The 21,643-nt window shown below is 42.9% G+C and overlaps 1 protein-coding gene across 1 annotated transcript; it reads right to left on the reverse strand.

Annotated features, from left to right (window-relative positions):
• Positions 1-13,678: 13,678 nt before the first annotated feature.
• On the reverse strand, positions 13,679-15,325 carry LOC110900903 (DELLA protein RGL1). The gene has a single exon (XM_022147762.1). The coding sequence runs from the start codon at positions 15,323-15,325 to the stop codon at positions 13,679-13,681; it is 1,647 nt and encodes a 548-aa protein (XP_022003454.1).
• Between the last annotated feature and the right edge of the window lie 6,318 nt (positions 15,326-21,643).

The following is a 21,643-nucleotide window of genomic DNA, read 5'->3' on the forward strand; positions in this document are numbered from 1 at the left end:
GTATGCCTTACATGTTTGCAGTGTTCCCACGGTGGCTTCTACCACGAGAGGACTGGAAAGTGGGTCCTTCTCCGTAGGGGGAAGCAGACACACTGAAGCTCCCAAGCTTCCAACCGCTACCTCTTGTGAGGAACCTTTTCATCAGAGTATACCATATTGACTTCCTTTCCCTTGCCTTCAGCCATCTTGTCTCGAACTCCTTTTACCAAATGAGCGAGTTCTCCTGACTTAACAGCCTCTTCAATTCTCTTCTTTAGTTGGAAGCAATCATTGGTGTGGTGACCCTTTTCTTCATGAAACTCACAGAATTGCGTGGAGTTCTCATTTTTTCTGCTTTTGGGGAGAGGCCTGGGAGGTCTAAAGTTTTGTTTGACTTCTTCCGTTGCCAGGATTTCTTGAGGGGTTTTTTGTGAGGGGAGTGAAACTTATGCCTTTTTCTCTGCTTGAAGGGTTCCGACCTTCAGACCTTCGAGGGTCTGAACCCTTTGACCGCCTGTCATAGGAGTTGAAATTTCCCCTCTTTCTAGCTGGGCTATTGCTTCGCCAGCCTGATCCTCTTTTCCTTTGTTCCTTGATGTCTACAGCTTCCTCTCCCCGAATGTGAGCTTCGGCCCTTTCAAGGGCTTCTTCCAAGGTTTTGGGCAGAGATTTGTTGAAATCTCGTGTGAGGTATTTAGAGGTTATGGCGTTCATAAAGCCAGCCACTCTCATTTTCTCGTCTGCCCCTACATAGGTCAGACCTTCCTTTTTGTATCGTTCAATGAATGCTCGGAGACTTTCATCATCACGTTGTTTTATCTGGAAGATTTCTGTCACGTCTTTGACATATCGCCTTTGTTGGGAGAAGTTTGCCAGAAAACCCCTGCTGAGGTCATCAAAGCTTCGAATGCTTTGAGCAGGTAGGTCGTTGAACCAGATTCTGGAGGATCCAACAAGAGTTTGCATGAACATTAGGCAACATTCAGCGTTTGACCATTTTTCTATTCGAGCTGCACCAGTAAAGATCTGGAGATGGTCCTCAGGATCTTCAGTCCTATCATACGTTCTGATGTGGGTCGGCATCTTGATCTTTGACTGGAAATCATAATCGGCTATCTGCCTTGAGAAACATGAAAGGTTACTTGGCTTATAAGGTTTATCCAAGTCCTCTTCAGTCCTTGTATCTATATTGTCACTATTGACGTGATTCCCCTGAGTGGCTAGCACTTGATTAATGAAGTGTTGCCACGGGAAATTGGCCATCATCTGGGTCATCATATTGGGTATGAGGTTGAAGCCTTGAAGGCTTCCTGGACTAACCGAGCAGTTTATTCCAAGAGGGGTGCTAGTAACAGCACTTCATGCTAAAGGGAGCACGGACAGAGCTTGCTCCCATGTGGTTGTTACAGAAGCTGGATAGCTTGTTACTGGGGACTGTAGGAGCTGGTCAAGCGTTAGCTCGTGTCCCAAAGGAGGACCACTAGTAATCGGTTGGGAAGAGAGGATAGGATGCACCATAGGATTTGTCATAGTGGACAGATAAGGGTGAGGGTTTGGAAGGTTGCTGGGACCAGCCTCACTTCTTGTGGTAAAAGGAGGTAGGGGTGGTCCGGGAGACAGCGTTGGTTCAGGTTCGTCATAGTCTAAACGAATCCTTATACCCTTTTCCCTTTCTTTACTCACATGCTGGTTAAGAAGTGACCTTAACTCAAGGAAATTATTTGGGACCCCCTCGGGGGTAAGTTCAACACGTGCTGGGTCAGATGCACCGACATTGGGAGACGGAACCCCAGATCTGGACGGAGTTGGTGTGTTGAAGGTAAGGAACTCGGGTGTGCTCCCCGGAGTCGAGAAAGATGTTGGTATAGCCACATGAGCTTGGCCACTACCCGGGGTGGAAGTGTTTGGAATCTGATTTACTTCTCCCGGAGATCCACTTTCAGACATGGTGACTTTAAGTGAAGAGAGCTACACTACTAGGTCTTTTTTGAGAAGAAATAGCGGCGTAGCCCCACGGTGGGCGCCAACTTGTTGATGCAACAAACACGAGACCAAAGATGGTAGCTGAGTTGGTTAGGCAAAAAGGTTGAAGGGTTCAACCTTGCCTAACGCAGGTCGCGGGGTCCCCCCACGTTTGCGAGACGTGGAAGGAGGTTTACTAGTTCGTAGTTGTTATTTGCTGAAGATTCTTTCTCTGAGATGTTCTCAGATCCAGAAGTGAGAGCAAACAGAATGTGTGTGGTGGATGTGATAAGGAGTGACTTGGACGTAAGCAAGTACTCCACACGAATGACCAGAGATTAGAGAATCTCAGCTGATCAGGGATGTCTTCTAGAGTAAATGAAGTGTCTTTTTATAAGGGAAGACATCTCCCAAAGTAGTATGTACAAGACTAGTAATCCTGCTTGCAGTGGAGGGTTTCCCCTTTTGGGGGTTGAAGGCTTTTGACCCCTGGGTAATAGCGTGCATTGTGCAGACCTGCTTTTCTTTTGCGGCCGTGGGTTGGTGAAGCAAGCTCCGGATGTGACTGGCCACTGTTTCCTCCTCGCTTTTCCCATCTTACCGCTTTTTAACCATTGAACCGTTTAACCATTTAAGCGTTTGCATATTTAATCACTTTATTTAGTCTTGGGCTACCCCCATCATCAGCCCCCCAAGTCAGAGGTTTTTGGGTAGTATGCTCAAAGACTTCTGACTTTTATGCATGTGTTTTATCGCTTGAAGGTTTCAAGGGTTCGTTGCTTGATGGCTTGAAAGGATGAAGGCAGTTAATATTTTGAATTTGAATTTTAAATGACTGACAGTTGATTTGATTGATGTATGGCAGTTGATAGGGTGGCGGTTTTGCAGAAGTTTTTATTTACATTTTTGCCCCTATATTAACTTGTTTATATTTTTGTTAATTGCCGTTTCATTTTTCCATCCAAGTATTTTCTGCAAGTCTTCCCCTTTTCTTTCAAGGTTAGTGTTGTTCTCTTTTGCTTTACTTTTTCATAGTTTCCTTGCAAAAATGGGTGCCCTTAAGGATTTAGCAAGATCCTTTTCCCGGTTAACCCAAGAGGAAGTAGAATTGTTTTGTAAGGAATATGGCATTGGGATTGAGTTTACACCTACTGCTCCTGCATGTGATGCTTCGATTGATAAATGCCCAACTGGTTTCATCGCCCTTTATTGTCGTCACTTTGAATTTTCAAACCTTCGCTATCCGTTTTCTCTGTTTGTTTTGAATTTGTTAGAGTATTACCGGGTTTCCTTTGGTCAGATTCATCCGAAGGGCATGGCTAGGGTTTTACATTTCGAGGTTTTGTGCCGTGCCCTCGGATATGATCCTTCCTTATTGTTATTCCGTCGTTTTTTCCGATTGGCCAAGAATGGCGATTGGTTTACTTTTGAAGCATCTAAGGTTGATTCTGGCCTTATTTCATCTATGGTTACCACACTTGGAACTTGGAAGAATCGTTTTTTCTGGGTTTCAGACACTATTGTTCCGTTTAAAACTGTGTGGCGTCACCCGGATGCTGTTCTCAATGAACCGGAACCCCTTGAATCTGATTTAAATGATGCTTTTCTGAAATCTATTCGTAAATGCCCTGCGAGGGTTCGTCCCTTTCCTGAGCATTTGCTGGTTTTATTAGGGGTTAGTAAGTTGTGGGAAAAAGCTGACCGGGATCCGGTTCTGATGAGAGATGGTACGGGTTTGCATTTTCGTTTTCTCCTTTCTTTTATCTTTCTAATTTTTGTCTCATGTTCTATCTGTTTGTTGCTTGCAGTTATGTCTGCCTTGGATTTCATCAAAAGTGATGACACTTCGGACGTGGTTTTTGGGGATGTTCCTGTTGTTCCTGATGAAAATGTTGTGGTTAAAGGTACCGAGCAAAGGTTTGAAGGTGGTGGGTATGTTAGTGTGTCGAATGTTAAAGGTTTCTCCAAGCCTCTTGCCCCCAAGACTTCGACTCGGCGATCTACTCGTCGTTTGAAAGCTGCTCCTCAATCCACCTCTACTGAACCGGTGGAGTTGAGTGATGATGTTGAAGAGTCTGAGGACCAAGGTGTTGAGGCTGGTTCTGAAAGGGAGAGGAAGTTAGTTGTTCATGGCAAAAAGGATTCAACCAGAAAGGTTGCTGCTACACCTGTTCAAGGTTCTTCGAGTATGGACGTTGAAGGGTTGAATCCTGATGCAGTTTATGTGCCAAGCTGGTTGGTAAAGGTTGATGATAGCTTTAAATATGCTACTGTCTGTGAAGAGGCCTTAAGTCATATTGCTCCTCCTTCGGTTCACAAGACTATCTCCGAGATGGATGATGATGTGATGCTGTCCCGGATGATTCTTAGTACTTGCAACCTTGCAGCTATGCTTCCTCAGGGGGTTGCTCGTTTTCGCCAAAGGATGCGAGAGTATGAAGACTTTTCCAAGAAGAGAGACAAGATGAAGTCTTCGATGGCGTTGATGAGAAAGGAGATAAGCAGCTTTGCTGAGAAGGAGGAAGCTTGGTCGAAGAAGGTTGAAGGCTTGTCCAAGCAGCATGAGATTGAAATGACTGATTTTAAGAAGAGCTTCGAAGCTGACCGGTTGAAGCTAAAGGCGGACAGGGAGGCTTTGTCTGTTGCCCAGAAAGCCTTTGATGCAGAGAAAGAGAGTTTGAAGGCTTCGGTATCTCGTGCAACTAGTGATAACCAGTGGTTGATTGAGCAGGGCTTTCAACAGGTTGTCACTTACCTGCTTCATTCTACTGAGTTTAATTCTGCTCTTGGTGATGTGTATACAAAGTTGCTAAACTTGGGAAAACACCAAGGTCTCGTTGCTGGTTACAAACTGCATGAAGCTGGGCATGCTCTGGAAAAGTCTCCCTTATTTCGCCCAGATGCTCCTGATGTGTTCAAAAGCTCAGTTGAACAAATGGAGAGGCTAACCTATCCTTATGTTCATCAGGTTTCCTCTTGCTTTGGTAAGCCTTTGTCTGTTTTACAGGATTTGAAACCAGAGGGTCTGAATGAAAAGGTTTGCACTGAGGTCTTGGGCTCCCTTTCAAGGAAGAGATCTTATTCCGGAGATAGTGATGATACTCTCTCGAGTCTACCTGATGTTTCAAAGGATGTTGGTTTAGAGGCCTCAGCGGTTGGTGGTGATGATGGTGCTAAGGCCAAGAAGTCTAAGAAAGCCAAGAAGTCCAAAGCTGAAGGTTCTAAGCCTTCTGCCATCTGATGTTTATTCGTAGCTTTCTTAGCAAAACACTTTATGGTCTGTAATATTATTTTAAACAATATTAGGTTTCCAGGAACCCTTAAGGTTCCTGTTGGTGGTGTGTTAGGCCTATATGGCCATTTGAACAGTAGTTTATCTTGCAAGTTACTAGAACTTGCTTTAACTGTTATCTAAAGTCTTTTATGACTTTCTTTGCTATGATATGATGGTTATTATGTTACTTGTGTTATGTTTTTATGTTTGCTTTGCTTAGTTTGTTCAGTAGGCTCTTAACCCTTCAAGCCTTTTGGTTAGCTGTTTTTGGGTTGAAGCCTTCAATGTTTCAAGCTTATTATCTGGGTGGTTTGAAGCCTTGATAGCTTCTGGTTTGGTTTGTATGTTTTATTGATGGATTTGCTTATTTTTCCTTTGGCAATTGTCATTCTTTTTTAGCCTTGTCTTTGTTGAGTTTACTTTGTCTTTATGTTTTTTACACTTTAAAGGGTTCAGTGCTGCAGACACTTAGTCTTGGTGTTTTTGAACAAGAAGACGTAGTATCTATCCTCTTCATTATTTCTTTGTGATTTACTCGATTTCGTAAGCCTATTTGTTGGTTATATTTCTAAGGCTTAAGGAACGATTGGTGTAGGTTGTTCAAACCTGTCTATGAGACATTATTGTTTTGGCTTAATAAGTCTCATGGAGTTGTATTGATTTAGGTACTCACCCCTTATATAGGTTCATTCAACCCTTGAACCTATTGAGCGATATGGCCCGGGAGCTCATCCCCTTACATGGCCCTTTCCATGGAGTTTTTTGCTAGGTTCTCAACCTGATATTAGGATAGAAAGACAAGTTTGATAAAACAACTTCATTCATTCAAGCAGTACTTGCTTTTTACAAAAGGTTTTCATTTTGATACAAACCAAACTTTTCTGTCTAAACATAGAATCTTCTCAGGGTTTTTCCGTTCCAATGTCTTGGAAGCCTTTTTCCTTCTGAGTCTGCTAGCTTGTAGGACCCGCCCTTGTGTGCTTCGAGGATGGTGTATGGACCTTCCCATTTTGGGCCCAACTTCCCTTGATTTTCCTTTTTGCTAGCTTCATTGTTTCGGAGGACTAGGTCCTCTGGTTTGAATCGTTCATTCTTAACCTTCTTGTTGTAGTAGGCTTCCATCTTCTGCTTGTATTTGGCTTCTTGTATTGCGGCTTGATCTCGGGCTTCCTCTAGGAGTTGTAAATTCAACATGGTCTCTTGTTGGTTTGTTTCGGGATCCATGTTGACAATTCGTTGGGTTACAACTTCTATTTCAGCAGGGATTACAGCCTCGGATCCAAATATCAAGCTGTAAGGCGTTTTCTTGTGGCTTGTTTTTTCGGTTGTTCTAATTGCCCATAGAACACTAGGCAATTCCTCGAGCCAATTGCTTTCATATCTTCCTAATCTCGTCTTAATGCCTTCCACTATGCTTCGGTTGTCCCTTTCAACCTGGCCGTTTGATTGTGGGTAAGCCACTGAGCTAAAGATCTGGTTGATCCGGTATTCTTTGCACCAAAGGCTAGGCTGAAAGGTTTTTCAGCAAATTGCTTTCCGTTGTCAGTGACAATCACTCCCGGCAACCCATAGCGGCAGATGATGTTTTCCCAAACGAAGTCTATGCTTTTTTTCCTGTGATCTTTGCAAGGGGTTTAACCTCTGGCCATTTGCTAAAATAGTCAACTGCTACCAACAAAAATTTTACTCCTCCTTTGCTTGGAGGGAAAGGTCCAACAATGTCCATTCCCCACTTATGGAATGGCCATGCCGAGGTTATTGGAACAAGATCATGTTTGGGACTTCTTGGGATTGGGGCATGGATTTGACAAGCATCACATTTCTTCAATTGCTCAATGGTGTCACGATGCATCGACGGCCAGAAATATCCAAGGTTCATGAGTTTTGCAACCACCGATCTAGCTCCAAAATGGGCTCCACATACTCCTTCGTGTATTTCCTTGATCAAATACTTGCTTTGTTCAGGACCAACACATCTTAGCAAGGGGGCAAGGTAACCCTTTTTGTAGAGGGTTTCTCCTTGTAACACATATTGTCTTGCTTTCATTTTAACCCTTTCGGCTTCTATTTGATCGTTGGGTATAGTTCACCATTTTGAAGGAATTTTTTGATGGGAGTCATCCAGTTTGGATCTTCCTCAGTGACTACATCTTGGACTTCCAATTCATCAATCGATGGAGCCTTCAACACTTCAACCAACACCTTTTTAGTGAGGTGGGCAAAGGTGAGGGATGCTAATTTACTTAAGGCATCGGCCTTTTTGTTTTGGGACCTTGGAATTTGCTTGATGCTGCATGTTTGGAAGGTGTTCATCAATTCCTTGGATTTCTCTTTATATCTTCTCATGTTGGGTTCTTTAGCAATGTAGCTGTCGTTGACTTGGCTTGAGACTAGCAATGAATCTGTGAACACTTCAAGCTTCTGAACTTTCATTTCTTTGGCCAGTCTTAAACCGGCGATCAGTGCCTCGTATTCAGCCTCATTATTGGTGGTCTGAAAATTAAAACAGAGAGCATATGTAAATTCTAACCCTTCAGGGTTGATTAGAACTAAACCAGCTCCTGACCCTTCAACGCTTGAAGCCCCGTCAGTAAATAATTTCCAGGCTTCAGGGTTGGAAGGTTCAGTGGTTGTGGTGTTTACTTCGTTAATTGTTTGGTTTGGGACTTCCACGAGGAAGTCGGCCAGAACTTGAGCTTTAATGGCTTTTCGTGGGACATAGGTGATGTTGTGCTCACCCAGTTCCACTGCCCATTTTGCTAGCCTTCCTGAGTTTTCAGGTTTCTCAAGCACATTCTTGACAGGTTGGTCAGTAACCACTTGTATAGGATGTGCTTGGAAGTACCTCCTAAGCCTTCTAGCTGTTTGAACTAGGGCTAGGGCAAGTTTTTCAAGGGGAGGATATTTAGTTTCAGCTAATTTTAAAGTTTTGCTGAAAAAATAAACGGGTACCTGGGCCTTGTTTCGCTCAATGGTGAGGACTGCACTGATGGCCTCGTCAGCGATTGAAAGGTACACCGATATTACCTCGGTGCTGCGATATCCGGTAGGGAAGCTAGATGTTGCTTCATTTGGTTGAAAGCTTCTTCAGCTTCATCAGTCCATTTGAAATCCTTCTTGTCTGAACAGTTCTTGAGCGGTTTGTAGAAGGGCAGAGATCTTTCGGCCAATTTTGAGGTAAAACGCTTCAAGGCTGCAAGCTTCCCATTTAAGCTTTCAACCTCCCTTTTGGTTCTTGGTGGTTTAGCTTCGAGGACGGCTTTCACTTTGTTAGGGTTGGCTTTGATGCTTTGCTTTCCAACAATGTGACCCAAGAATTTTCCCTCCTCGAATCCAAATGAGCATTTTTCCGGATTAAGCTTCATGTTAACCTTTCTGAGGTTCTTGAAAGTTTCTTGAATATCGTCAAGCATTTGATGTTCCGTCTTGCTTTTAATCACCAAGTCGTCAACGTATGCCTCCATGTTTTTGCCAATTTGGCTTTCGAAGGCCTTGTCGACGAGCCGTTGATAGGTAGCTCCTGCATTTTTGAGGCCAAAAGGCATCTTTTGATAACAGAAGATCCCTTTGTCCGTGTGAAAGGCTGTTTTTTCCTCATCCTCTTTCTTCATGAGGATTTGGTGATAACCTTTGTATGCCTCAAGAAAGCATTTAAACGAGTATCCTGTGAGGGAATCGACCTTGAGATCAATTTCCGGTAGTGGGTAACAATCTTTAGGACAAGCTTTGTTAAGATCTTTAAAATCTATGCACATTCTCCAAGAGTTGTCAGGTTTCTTGACCATAACCGGGTTTGCAACCCATGATTGATACTTGACTTCTCGGAGAATGCCGGCCGACACAAGCTTTTCAACCTCTTGGCAGGCTGCCAGACTTCTCTCGGGTGCCAGGCTTCTTTTCTTTTGGACCACTGGCTTGACATCCGGTGGTATTCTTAATTCGTGCTCGGCAATGTTCCGAGGGATCCCGGTCATATCTTCTGGACACCAAGCGAATACATCACTGTAATGTGTTAGCAGCTTTTCAAGGTATGAAAGGGTCTCCTGAGCGAGGTTTGGGTTGACTCTTATCCGTTGCTCAGGGTATTTAGGGTTTATGACCAACCTTTGCCTGTCTTCTTCGCTGTTTGAGTTTTCACCCTCAATCATGTAAGCTTCCTGCGAGGGTTGAAGGGTTGCTATGCCCCTTTCGGTAGGAAATTTAACCGTGCCATGGCCAACAGACACTGCCATGTAAAATGCACACTGTCCGGGTCTCCCAATGATCACGTCATAGCTTGAGGGGATGTTGATAACCACAAAGGTTAATGATTGGGTTCTTTCTTTTAATCCTTCACTGAAACGAACATCAAGGGTTAGCTGCCCCAAAGGCTTGAGGGGTATATCAGCGATACCTTTTATAGAGGTTCCAGAAGGTTGAAGCCTTGAACGTTCTTCATTGCTTAAACGGTTGAAGAACTTTTCGAACATGATTTCAATGGCTGCCCCAGTATCTATGTATGCCTTACATGTTTGCAGTGTTCCCACGGTGGCTTCTACCACGAGAGGACTGGAAAGTGGGTCCTTCTCCGTAGGGGGGAAGCAGACACACTGAAGCTCCCAAGCTTCCAACCGCTGCCTCTTGTGAGGAACCTTTTCATCAGAGTATACCATATTGACTTCCTTTCCCTTGCCTTCAGCCATCTTGTCTCGAACTCCTTTTACCAAATGAGCGAGTTCTCCTGACTTAACAGCCTCTTTAATTCTCTTCTTTAGTTGGAAGCAATCATTGGTGTGGTGACCCTTTTCTTCATGAAACTCACAGAATTGCGTGGAGTTCTCATTTTTTCTGCTTTTGGGGAGAGGCCTGGGAGGTCTAAAGTTTTGTTTGACTTCTTCCGTTGCCAGGATTTCTTGAGGGGTTTTTTGTGAGGAGAGTGAAACTTATGCCTTTTTCTCTGCCAGACCTTCGAGGGTCTGAACCCTTTGACCGCCTGTCATAGGAGTTGAAATTTCCCCTCTTTCTAGCTGGGCTATTGCTTCGCCAGCCTGATCCTCTTTTCCTTTGTTCCTTGATGTCTACAGCTTCCTCTCCCCGAATGTGAGCTTCGGCCCTTTCAAGGGCTTCTTCCAAGGTTTTGGGCAGAGATTTGTTGAAATCTCGTGTGAGGTATTTAGAGGTTATGGCATTCATAAAGCCAGCCACTCTCATTTTCTCGTCTGCCCCTACATAGGTCAGACCTTCCTTTTTGTATCATTCAATGAATGCTCGAAGACTTTCATCATCACGTTGTTTTATCTGGAAGATTATTATCGCGTCTTTGACATATCGCCTTTGTTGGGAGAAGTTTGCCAGAAAACCCCTGCTGAGGTCATCAAAGCTTCGAATGCTTTGAGGAGGTAGGTCGTTGAACCAGATTCTGGAGGATCCAACAAGAGTTTGCATGAACATTAGGCAACATTCAGCGTTTGACCATTTTTCTATTCGAGCTGCACCAGTAAAGATCTGGAGATGGTCCTCAGGATCTTCAGTCCTATCATACGTTCTGATGTGGGTCGGCATCTTGATCTTTGACTGGAAATCATAATCGGCTATCTGCCTTGAGAAGCATGAAAGGTTACTTGGCTTATAAGGTTTATCCAAGTCCTCTTCAGTCCTTGTATCTATATTGTCACTATTGACGTGATTCCCCTGAGTGGCTAGCACTTGATTAATGAAGTGTTGCCACGGGAAATTGGCCATCATCTGGGTCATCATATTGGGTATGAGGTTGAAGCCTTGAAGGCTTCCTGGACTAACCGAGCAGTTTATTCCGAGAGGGGTGCTAGTAACAGCACTTCGTGCTAAAGGGAGCACGGACAGAGCTTGCTCCCATGTGGTTGTTACAGAAGCTGGATAGCTTGTTACTGGGGACTGTAGGAGCTGGTCAAGCGTTAGCTCGTGTCCCAAAGGAGCTCCACTAGTAATCGGTTGGGAAGAGAGGACAGGATGCACCATAGGATTTGTCATAGTGGACAGATAAGGGTGAGGGTTTGGAAGGTTGCTGGGACCAGCCTCACTTCTTGTGGTAAAAGGAGGTAGGGGTGGTCCGGGAGACAGCGTTGGTTGAGGTTCGTCATAGTCTAAACGAATCCTTATACCCTTTTCCCTTTCTTTACTCACATGCTGGTTAAGAAGTGACCTTAACTCAAGGAAATTATTTGGGACCCCCTCGGGGGTAAGTTCAACACGTGCTGGGTCAGATGCACCGACATTGGGAGACGGAACCCCAGATCTGGACGGAGTTGGTGTGTTGAAGGTAAGGAACTCGGGTGTGCTCCACGGAGTCGAGAAAGATGTTGGTATAGCCACATGAGCTTGGCCACTACCCGGGGTGGAAGTGTTTGGAATCTGATTTACTTCTCCCGGAGATCCACTTTCAGACATGGTGACTTTAAGTGAAGAGAGCTACACTACTAGGTCTTTTTTGAGAAGAAATAGCGGCGTAGCCCCACGGTGGGCGCCAACTTGTTGATGCAACAAACACGAGACCAAAGATGGTAGCTGAGTTGGTTAGGCAAAAAGGTTGAAGGGTTCAACCTTGCCTAACGCAGGTCGCGGGCTCCCCCCACGTTTGCGAGACGTGGAAGGAGGTTTACTAGTTCGTAGTTGTTATTTGCTGAAGATTCTTTCTCTGAGATGTTCTCAGATCCAGAAGTGAGAGCAAACAGAATGTGTGTGGTGGATGTGATAAGGAGTGACTTGGACGTAAGCAAGTACTCCACACGAATGACCAGAGATTAGAGAATCTCAGCTGATCAGGGATGTCTTCTAGAGTAAATGAAGTGTCTTTTTATAAGGGAAGACATCTCCCAAAGTAGTATGTACAAGACTAGTAATCCTGCTTGCAGTGGAGGGTTTCCCCTTTTGGGGGTTGAAGGCTTTTGACCCCTGGGTAATAGCGTGCATTGTGCAGACCTGCTTTTCTTTTGCGGCCGTGGGTTGGTGAAGCAAGCTCCGGATGTGACTGGCCACTGTTTCCTCCTCGCTTTTCCCATCTTACCGCTTTTTAACCATTGAACCGTTTAACCATTTAAGCATTTGCATATTTAGTCACTTTATTTAGTCTTGGGCTACCCCCGTCATCAGATTCGATAGAGACGATCCCACGAATCGGGTGGAGGGGTCTTCTCTTTGTCTTTATTGGAAGAAGAGGTAGCTGCTGTGGGTTTGGGTTGAAGGTGGTCAAAGACCTGAAACACTTTGCAGTGAATTTTAAATAGTTCTGATCATGTGGTATAATGGCTGGCTTCGATATCAAGGGTGATTGGTATGAACGTTTTGATATTGGAAACTGTTACAACGGGATGAATAGGGGTAGACATGATGTTGCCGAAGGAGAAAGAGAACAGTTTAACGCCAGGGAAACCGGGCAGAAGAAGGGGACCGGAGGTAGGGAGGATCCTTAGGGTTTTACAATGATACCATGATAGACATTGTAACTCGTTGATCCCATTAATCCCCTTACAACAATATATATAATACAAGAGAGTCTCCACTATTCTAGGAGAGATATACATACCAAATAATAATTAATTCCTACAGACTAGGAACACATACTAACCATAATTATCTATAATCTATTATTGTTCATAACATATATGAAATGTGTAACTACCAAACATTCTATACGGGTCAAACCCACAATTCTAACTTTTTGTTTCCAGGGCGCTGTCCCTTTGATCCCAGGTGTTGGGCAAAGATGGTACAAACTGCTGTAAAAGACGAGCCTAAAATTATTAACGGGTCAAACTCATCATTCTAACCTTTTGTATCATGAGCTGTTGAACACAAGTTGTACAAGCTAGTTTAAAAAGACAGAGCCTAAAGTTCTAGACGGGTCAAGCCCATGAAACTAATTTTTGTTACACGAGCTCTGGCCCGTTGATCCGAACTGTTGGGCAAAGATGGTACAACCTGCTATAAAAGATGAGCCTAAAATTATAAACAGGTCAAACACATCATTCTAACCTTTTGTATCACGAGCTGGTGTACAAAAGTTGTACAAGCTACTATAAAAAACACAGCCTGAAGTTCTAGACGGGTCAAGCACTCAAGCCAACTTTTGGGCAAAGATTGTAGATACTGCTTTAAATAATGAGGCAAAGATCCTATTCGGGTCAAAAACTCAAAACCATACTTCTAACTTTCTTTTTCACAGGCTGTCACTTTGATCCCCATCTGCTGGGCAGTAGGACCTAGCTTAGGGGACACACCCTCGGTCCGGCTATGATAGATGTATTCAATGTTACATGTTAGTTAGATCTTAGATGCTATTTAGCCTGCCAAAGGGTAGATACTCACAATGTCAACATAACTACAAAAAGAATGGAATTATACATGTTGTCTTGCCGTAACCAACTAAAGTACATTATTGATCATGTCGAACATAAAGAAATATATTATGCAAACAATAAACTCGTAGCTGAAACAGGACATGAAGTCTCATGAGAATTTCCAAGCAGTAACATACTCGACCGGTGTACCTTTCCAACCGATTACGAGTGAATCACCGTCCCTATCAAATGTGCAACAACTTCCATAAGAAAACTTTTCCGTCACCAAATTTGCTTGATATAAAGAAGACAGACTTAGCTCGGCCTCCTTCATCCCAAACTGTGCGAAAAACTTTCTCCAAACATTAATATGCACATGCCTAATAACTCTTTCATTGCCTTCTGATGCCACGACATTATTTATTCCCTTACCAAAATACATCGACTCGGTAATAGTGCGGTTTTCATCTTCACGACCCAAACACTCTTCTAAAGAATCGAACAATGTCCCGTAATAAAACAAACCTTCAATAAAACGATTCACAAAGTATGGTGAGTTAAGATTCGCTGCAATTTCGCACACCACCATCACACAAGGGTTAATACTTTTTATAACATTCATTAAAGAGTCTAATCGGTCCTGTTGCCCGATCATGCCCCATAAACCGTATGATGTGTAAACACCCAAAGCTTCATCTGGATCCAATTCAAGAAGATCTTTATTGAAATCTAGCATATCTTCAACTATAACCAGGTTAAAAGAGAAAGATAAGTTTATAGATTCAGCAAAACACTTCAACCAGTCACCCGTTTGCTCGATTTTCTGTTTAGAATGACTCCCGACAGCGGTTATTTTAAGATGCTCGATTAGACAATTGGGTTGAGATACGAGAGCTTGCATTAGAATCGCACACTGTGTGCCTTGTCTTATCGAGAGATCGATTACGTGAACTTTTTTGGACCCGGATACTCCGTCCACCAAAGCCTGCACCCCAGAAAAACAACCCGCTTGGAAAAGCGGTGATTTTTCATAAAGCATGGTAGCAGTCGCATTTGAGCTCACCACTCTCCTTGCAAGATTCTCTACATCTTTCTTTCCTGACCCACACAACGAAGCTCTCCCGGTTTCTTTATCAACCTTTTCTCGTAAAGCTTCTGAAAAATAATGAACTAATCTTTGAATTGGGTTTCCTGAGCTACTAGACAGAACATCACACCAATCAAGAAGCTTAATCGATTGTTCAAACTGTTGGTGAGTGACCTTCTCTGCAGAAAGTAGTAGATTTTCTATGAGTTGAACATCTTTGACTTCTTGATCAGAAAGGCCCGAGAATGAACTACTGTATGGGTGGCTCGCTGTCGAAATATCGTTCATCGAAGTCGATGAACAAGATTGTATGAACCGTTCTCCACCTAACCGAATAACCGAATCAATTGATATCTTCATGCCACTTGCCTCATGTTGAACTGGTCCCCGATTAACCGCATCAGTTGATATCTTTGGGCCACTTGCCTCATATTGAACTGGTCCTTGGTGACTTTGTGTGTGCGGTTTAATAAGCTCTGAATATTGAGATTCGATGTCTGCAAGCTCCTTCATCTTATGTTTATATGAACGCAACGGTGGTGTGCTGTCGAGAAACAAGGCATCAAAACTATGGAAATCTTTTAGTGGTGCGTGTCCTACCTGATGATTATCTGTTGCAAACGTAAACCCATCGGTCGCCTTAGATTTATTTTCTGAACCATCATCATCTTCGTATAAAATAGGCAGCTTTCCACGACTATCGAAAGGGGGCCTTTTATTCGATTCCATCACCTTTAGAGGTTTATAACACTCACAGTTTCACAAACAGCACGTAAATACACGTCAGGTTTCATATATATAACCAACAGGATGGGCCTCGTTAAAATTATTTTTGTCGATGTGTTCAATGTTGGTTGCTGTCACTATATATATTAATCTAAGATATTAGTTTTTTGCATTGACCTGTTCAAAGGATGCTCCCAATAGAAAAGGACACAAAGTTGAAGATATAAAGTTCAGCAAGATGAATGTATCATTTTACTTCTGTTTATAGAACTGTTGGATTAATCGGTTGTTCACGGGTCAGTTCTCAGTTCATGCGGGTCATGGTTTTCAGGTCAACAAAGTAACGGATCAAGGGCAGGATTGATCCAGGGGTAAAAGGGTCAAAAACCAGCATTTTATTACGTAAATTGTTGAGGTTTTGCTGCAAGCTCTGGTTGTGAATTAGTCAACTTGTTGACCGGGTATATTGGAGAATCATGGAGGAATATGCTAGAGTTTACGTGGGATTGTTTCTGTATATCTTTTCCTTTTTTTTATACAAGTAGTAGATAGGTTTGTTTATTTAAAGGCCTTTTGTAATCACTTTTCAATATAACAGAAAGAGTACGTTATTGAGTGTGTATTGTGTGTGGAGTGGGCCTGTAACCAACAAGAACTTTGTAACTATCTACTCTATACTAATAACTGTATATAATTTAACTGCAAGGCTAAAAGTTCTATAAAAACATATAACTGGAGCATCTAGTTTGTATGATTAGCATGCATTATATATATATAGCTGTTATGTCTAATTATACGGATTTTCAGACTTATTAAGTCAAGAGATATTTTTTAGTGAAACTTGACTTAATTAGGTATGCCGGGGTGGTACCGTTATTCTATAACGGAAATATAATCAACGCGTGATGGGCCGCCGCCGGTTCTTCTTCAACGCGTTATTTTATAACGCAAACCCCGATTTCGTGATGTATTTAACGCGTTATGGTTTATTTTTGTGAGGGTATTTGTTGGTTGGGGGGAATTGTTGGGTGTGGTGGTGAGTGATGACCACCCCCACTAAAAATGGTTGTGAGTGATGGAAAAATGGTCAATGACATGGCGAAACTTGATTGGTGCTTGTGAGTGATAAATTCTATCACTAGTGAACCACCCCTAGTCCCCTTAGTCTGAAAAATCCATCATTGTTGGTGCACTTGTGTCTGTACTTTGTCTGTATTCGGTCTGATATAAACGATGTCCTGATTTGTATTGTAAGTTGACCAAGTCAACCATCCTCCGGTTTGACTTGGACAACATTTGAAAGATGTTCTGATCGAAGGATAGCCTCGAAGGATACACCTGATCCTTCGAGGTGATCGAAAGATATGGTTCGACCATGGTTCGACCATTAGACCTCGAAGGATGATCCTTCGAGGTCCATGCTGATCTTTCGTATGAACTGTGATCGATAGATGATCCTTCGGACCATCTATCAGATCCTTCGATCCAGACCTGCTGAGCTGGGTATATATACCCATGCATGTGTTGAGTTTCGGTAGACAGACACACAGACAGAAAGAGAGAGTATTCTTTGAGAGCATTCTGTCCAAACTCACACACACATCTTAGAGAGTTTATAGAACACTTCTGTAAACATTGAGCTTGTAACCGAACCTTCATTTGCATTAATACGACTAGTGTTAATCGGTGAATCTTTGTGTGTTTGTTTCTCTACTTGCTACTAACTCGGTTTGCTTGCTAGCTTGGATTCCGCACTCGCTAGTAGGTTTGTATAACAAGGTTTAGGTTCGTAATCCTCCGCGAAAAAGGGACCTACAAGTGGTATCAGAGCCTCGCTCTTTACCTTGTTTAAAACCGGGTTTTTACAAGTTTTGGTGTGTTGAAACACTTGGTTTTGCACCTGTTTTTACTGGTTTTCTTGCTTTTTCTTTGAGTAAAAACGTGTCTAAACTAACCGGGAGTGTTTTAAAGTGGGTTGGGTAACTTGAGAACTTGTTTTTGAGTGATTTGGTGAATTCCGGCAAATATTCCGGTTAAGGTTCCGGTCACCGGTTTCTGGGTTAAGTTTTCCTTTTTGGGTAAATTATCTTTCAAAATCTTGGTTGGTGGGAAAGTTGTCAGCCTGCCATACCCTTTTGCCGAAAGTTGACTTACCAACCAATCACCTTTTCACCAACCCGTCACATCTGTGTCAGTGTGTCAGTGCTCATTCGAAAGATATCCTTCGATATCGAAAGATATCCTTCGACATCGAAAGACAATCCTTCGATCAGTGACAGCTCGATAGATAAACATCTTTCGAGTAGTCCTTCGAAGTTCGAAACATATCTTTCGATCAGGGAATCTTTTCGAAAGATAGTTGTTTTATCTCGAAAGATAAGGATCTTTCAAGTGTGAATCTTTCGAGATTTTGAGTCTTTCGAAGCCAGTGCTCGAAAGTCAACAGTGATCCTTCGAACACTGTTGATCATTCGAACAAGTGTGATCCTTCGGAAGTTAGCTATTCGAAAGATAAGTGTCCGAAAGATAGGGATTGACTCGAAAGATAAGGATCTTTCAAAAGGGAATCCTTCGAGTTCTTGAATCTTTCGAAATTATTGTTCAAGACTCAACAGTAATCCTTCGAGTACTGTTGATCCTTCGAACAGTAGTTGATCTTTCGATTGTGGTCTGTTTATTGTTAACAAGTTTCTGTGATTTCAGATCTTTCGAACAGGATCGTTCGGCTGTGTGATCTCTCGGATTATTCACTTAGAATTTATTTTTCTTGTCAAAGATGAATCCGAGTTGGTGGAATCCTGCCCCAGACAGTGGTAAATATACAAGTTCAGGAGTTACTCCTTCATGGTGGGGTACACCGGCTCCTGATAGTGGAAAGTACACGTGTACAAGTCTATCACCATCATGGGCCGAATCTCCAGTATCTACATCTTCACAAGCAAATGCTTTACCATCAAATCAATGGGCATTAGTAACGGGTCAAACTCCGAGTGTACAAAGTATCTTATTAAGCGAAAGCGAAACAGGAAGTTTGAATCGACCCCCAAAACTGATGAGTTTGAATGAATATCCAGGATGGGCTGAGAGGTTTAAAACATATGTTTTAGGTCAAAATACGGAACTGTGGATACGTTTCACCACAGATTTCGATCAAGCCATAGAGGTTGCTGCTTCAGAGACTGCGTCATTTGCTGATCTTCCCGAAGATAAAAAGAAAACGTATGATCTGGAAAAGAAAGCATACGCCATTCTCACCCAGGCTTTGAGCAAGGATATTTATCACCAGTTTGTCAGCTTCAAGACAACTAAGAAGTTGTGGGACGGGTTGAAAACAAGAGGAGTAGGGAATGAAGCAACACGTCAGCTGCGTCATGACCTACTCAAGAAAGAATTTGACAGCTTCGCTTGCATGGATAAGGAGTCTCTGGGAGACATGACAAGTCGTTTCTATCACCTGCTTACTGAGTTGAACAATTTTGGAGTTACAACAACTCAAGCAGAGGTGGTGAAGAAGTTTGCTGATGCCTTACCTCCTCAATGGAGTAGTTTCTTGGAAATTCTTAAGTATAACGGAGCGTTGAGAACTACAACTTTTAACGACTTCGTGCAGCTTTTGGAAAACAAGGATCAGGAGGAAACCTTGAAGGCGAAGAGAGTTCCATTGCCACAGAATCCAGAAGTGTATTATGGAACTTCCAGCTCTTCGTCTGCAAGAACTGGTTCACATGCTCCAATTCAAACGGCGTTTGTCACAAGTACAGATTGTTTTGGCAATCCAATACAAGTTCCTGTTAAGCCGCCTCCCACCACAGACATATTTGGAAATCCAATCCAACCACCTCCTCCTCCGCCTCCTGCTCAACAACAACGTGCATGTTATGGAGGAACATCATCTGCTGGTCAACAATCAAAGCCAAATACAGTACAGCTCGACACTTCAAGCTTCTCAAAAGTCAGTGTAGAAGTAGCCAAGGAACACATGGAGCTACTTAACACTATAGTGAGCGCGTACTGTGGATTGATAGAAGGTCAGATTGGCAACATTAATCTGACACAGGAAGACTATCGGCAGATAGATAAAGAAGAGATGGACTTGATGGATATCAAGTGGGCCTTTGCTAGTGCTGTGAGAAGAGCAAAGGATTGGATGGAAAGTACTGGCAGAACCAGCTTGGAAAGTAAGAGAGACACCAAGTATGGGTTCGATAAACAAGCAGTAAGGTGCTTCAACTGTGGTGAACGGGGTCACTTCAAGAGGGAATGTGCAAAGCCAGCACAGCATGGAAACCAGAACCCCTTCAGAAACCAGGGCAACCAGCAGAACCAGAACAGGAATAATGAACGTACATTAGTGCCTGTCAACAATCAAGACAACCGGGCACTTGTAGTTCAGATGGATGAAGGTTGCGACTGGTCAATCCAGTTTGGTGGTGATGCTCCTAATGGTACAGCTTGCTTTGCTCAAGTTGTGAAGAATGTAGTTAAAACCAGTGGTGGAGAATCTTCCGCCAGTGGAGGTGAATCTTCTGAAGATGAAGACTCTTCTGGTTACAGCAGGAGTGTTGATGAAAATTCATCTGGGTCAGGCGATGAGAATATGGGTGAGACATCTGGTGTCTCAGTTGATGCTGATATTGATGAACTTTTGGAGGAAGCTGCAGCAGAAACTCAAAGAAGATCTGTTCTGATGGATCAAGCTGCTTGTACTTCGTCTTCTCTCCATTCAGCCTTTATGGCTAATGTCGACAGTTCTTCAAGTCAGGTATGTGTCGATGAACCCATTGCTGTAAACTGTGATAACTGTGATAGCTTGCAGGCTAAATGTGCTGAGTTTGAGGCAAACATGTCTGAGTTGCAAGCCAAACATGATGCTTTACAAGCTAGTTTGTTTGACTTGCAAGACAAACATGATTCCTTGAATGCTGAGTGGTGTGCATTGCAAAGCAAACACGAGGCTTTGCAAGAAAAATATGATGTGACATTCATCCACAATCAGAAGTTGACTGTGGATCTTTCAAAATGCACAGAAGCCAATATGTTTTATGAAAACCATGAAAAGGAATTTAAGTCAATGATTGAGACATTAAAGAAAGACAAAACTGAATTGACTAAAATGGTTTCCAGAAAACAAACGGACATTAATTTGTACATCTCACGTCTTGAGGCAATGCAAAAAGAAATGGTCTGTGTAAAAACGGAAAGTGAGGCAATCCAACTCAAGCTAGACAGCTATTTGAGCTCTAGCTACGTGTTGGATCACATCATTGACGTTCAGAAAGAAAAACGGGATGTCACATGCATAGGTTACAAAAAATGTCCACCACCAGTCAGACACAATTATGATGCCATGCCTGATGAGGAGGATAGAGTGTTCTTCGAACCATCTGTTCCTCTTGATGTGAAGGAGTTTGCAGCAGGACTCGGATACCAGAAAGAAGTATCCTCAGATTCGGATGTGTCAGCAGATACATCTGTAACTGCTGAACAGAAACAGGATCCTCCAGTTGAGGTTGAGGATGCTGATTCTTCAGATGATGAATCTGATGATGCTGCTCGAGCAAAGTCTGATGCGGTAGTTAAAGATGAGGACATACCTCTTGAGAATCACATTCTATGTGATCCCCCTGCCACACCCGCTAAGACTGTTGCAACTGAGTCCTCGTCTGAGAAGGAGTCGGAGAGTGTGACCTTGCTGTACACTTTGGTTGGTGATGATAAAATTTACTCAGACAAAGATTTTCCGATTAAGAACGTTAATCAATCCTTAATCGATAAAGTCTTTGAAAATTCGACAAGTAAGTTTCTGGGGAAGAAAGGACCACATGTTACAGTTACACAGTGTCCTCCAATCCCAAAGGCTGAAGTTCGAAAGCAATTTGGCAACAAGAAATTGCCAACAGTGCCAACACAGCAAAATCACACCAAACCCAAAGGTAAAGCACCGGCTCAAGTCCAGAAGAAGCCGAATCAAAAGAAGAAGAAAAATGTTAACTTTGTGAAATCGACGGGAACGGACAAAATTGAAACGTTTGAAAATAAATCTAACTTAGATTTTGTCAAGAAAGCTACTGTTTTGAAAAGGAATGAACAAAACAGCTCAAAGCCTAGTACCTCGAGTTCACAAGGTTCAACATCATCAGCTAAGAGAACACATGATTCTTCGAGGTATGTTGAACGAAGATCATGTTTTGAGTGTGGAACCATTGGGCATATAATTCGAAATTGCCCTTACCTTCATAAGCAAAAAGGGAAGGTTGATGATCCCCGTGACAAGACTGACCGTAAGCCATCTACTTCCACAAAACAAGATCCCCGACTTGT

This window comes from Helianthus annuus, chromosome 13, assembly GCF_002127325.2.
Source record: "Helianthus annuus cultivar XRQ/B chromosome 13, HanXRQr2.0-SUNRISE, whole genome shotgun sequence".
Taxonomy (NCBI): domain Eukaryota; kingdom Viridiplantae; phylum Streptophyta; class Magnoliopsida; order Asterales; family Asteraceae; genus Helianthus; species Helianthus annuus.

What these genes read in the sequence shown, in the direction of transcription:
- LOC110900903 (XM_022147762.1), bottom strand. Translation starts at nt 15,325, where the DNA reads ATGGAATCGAATAAAAGGCCCCCTTTCGATAGTCGTGGAAAGCTGCCT.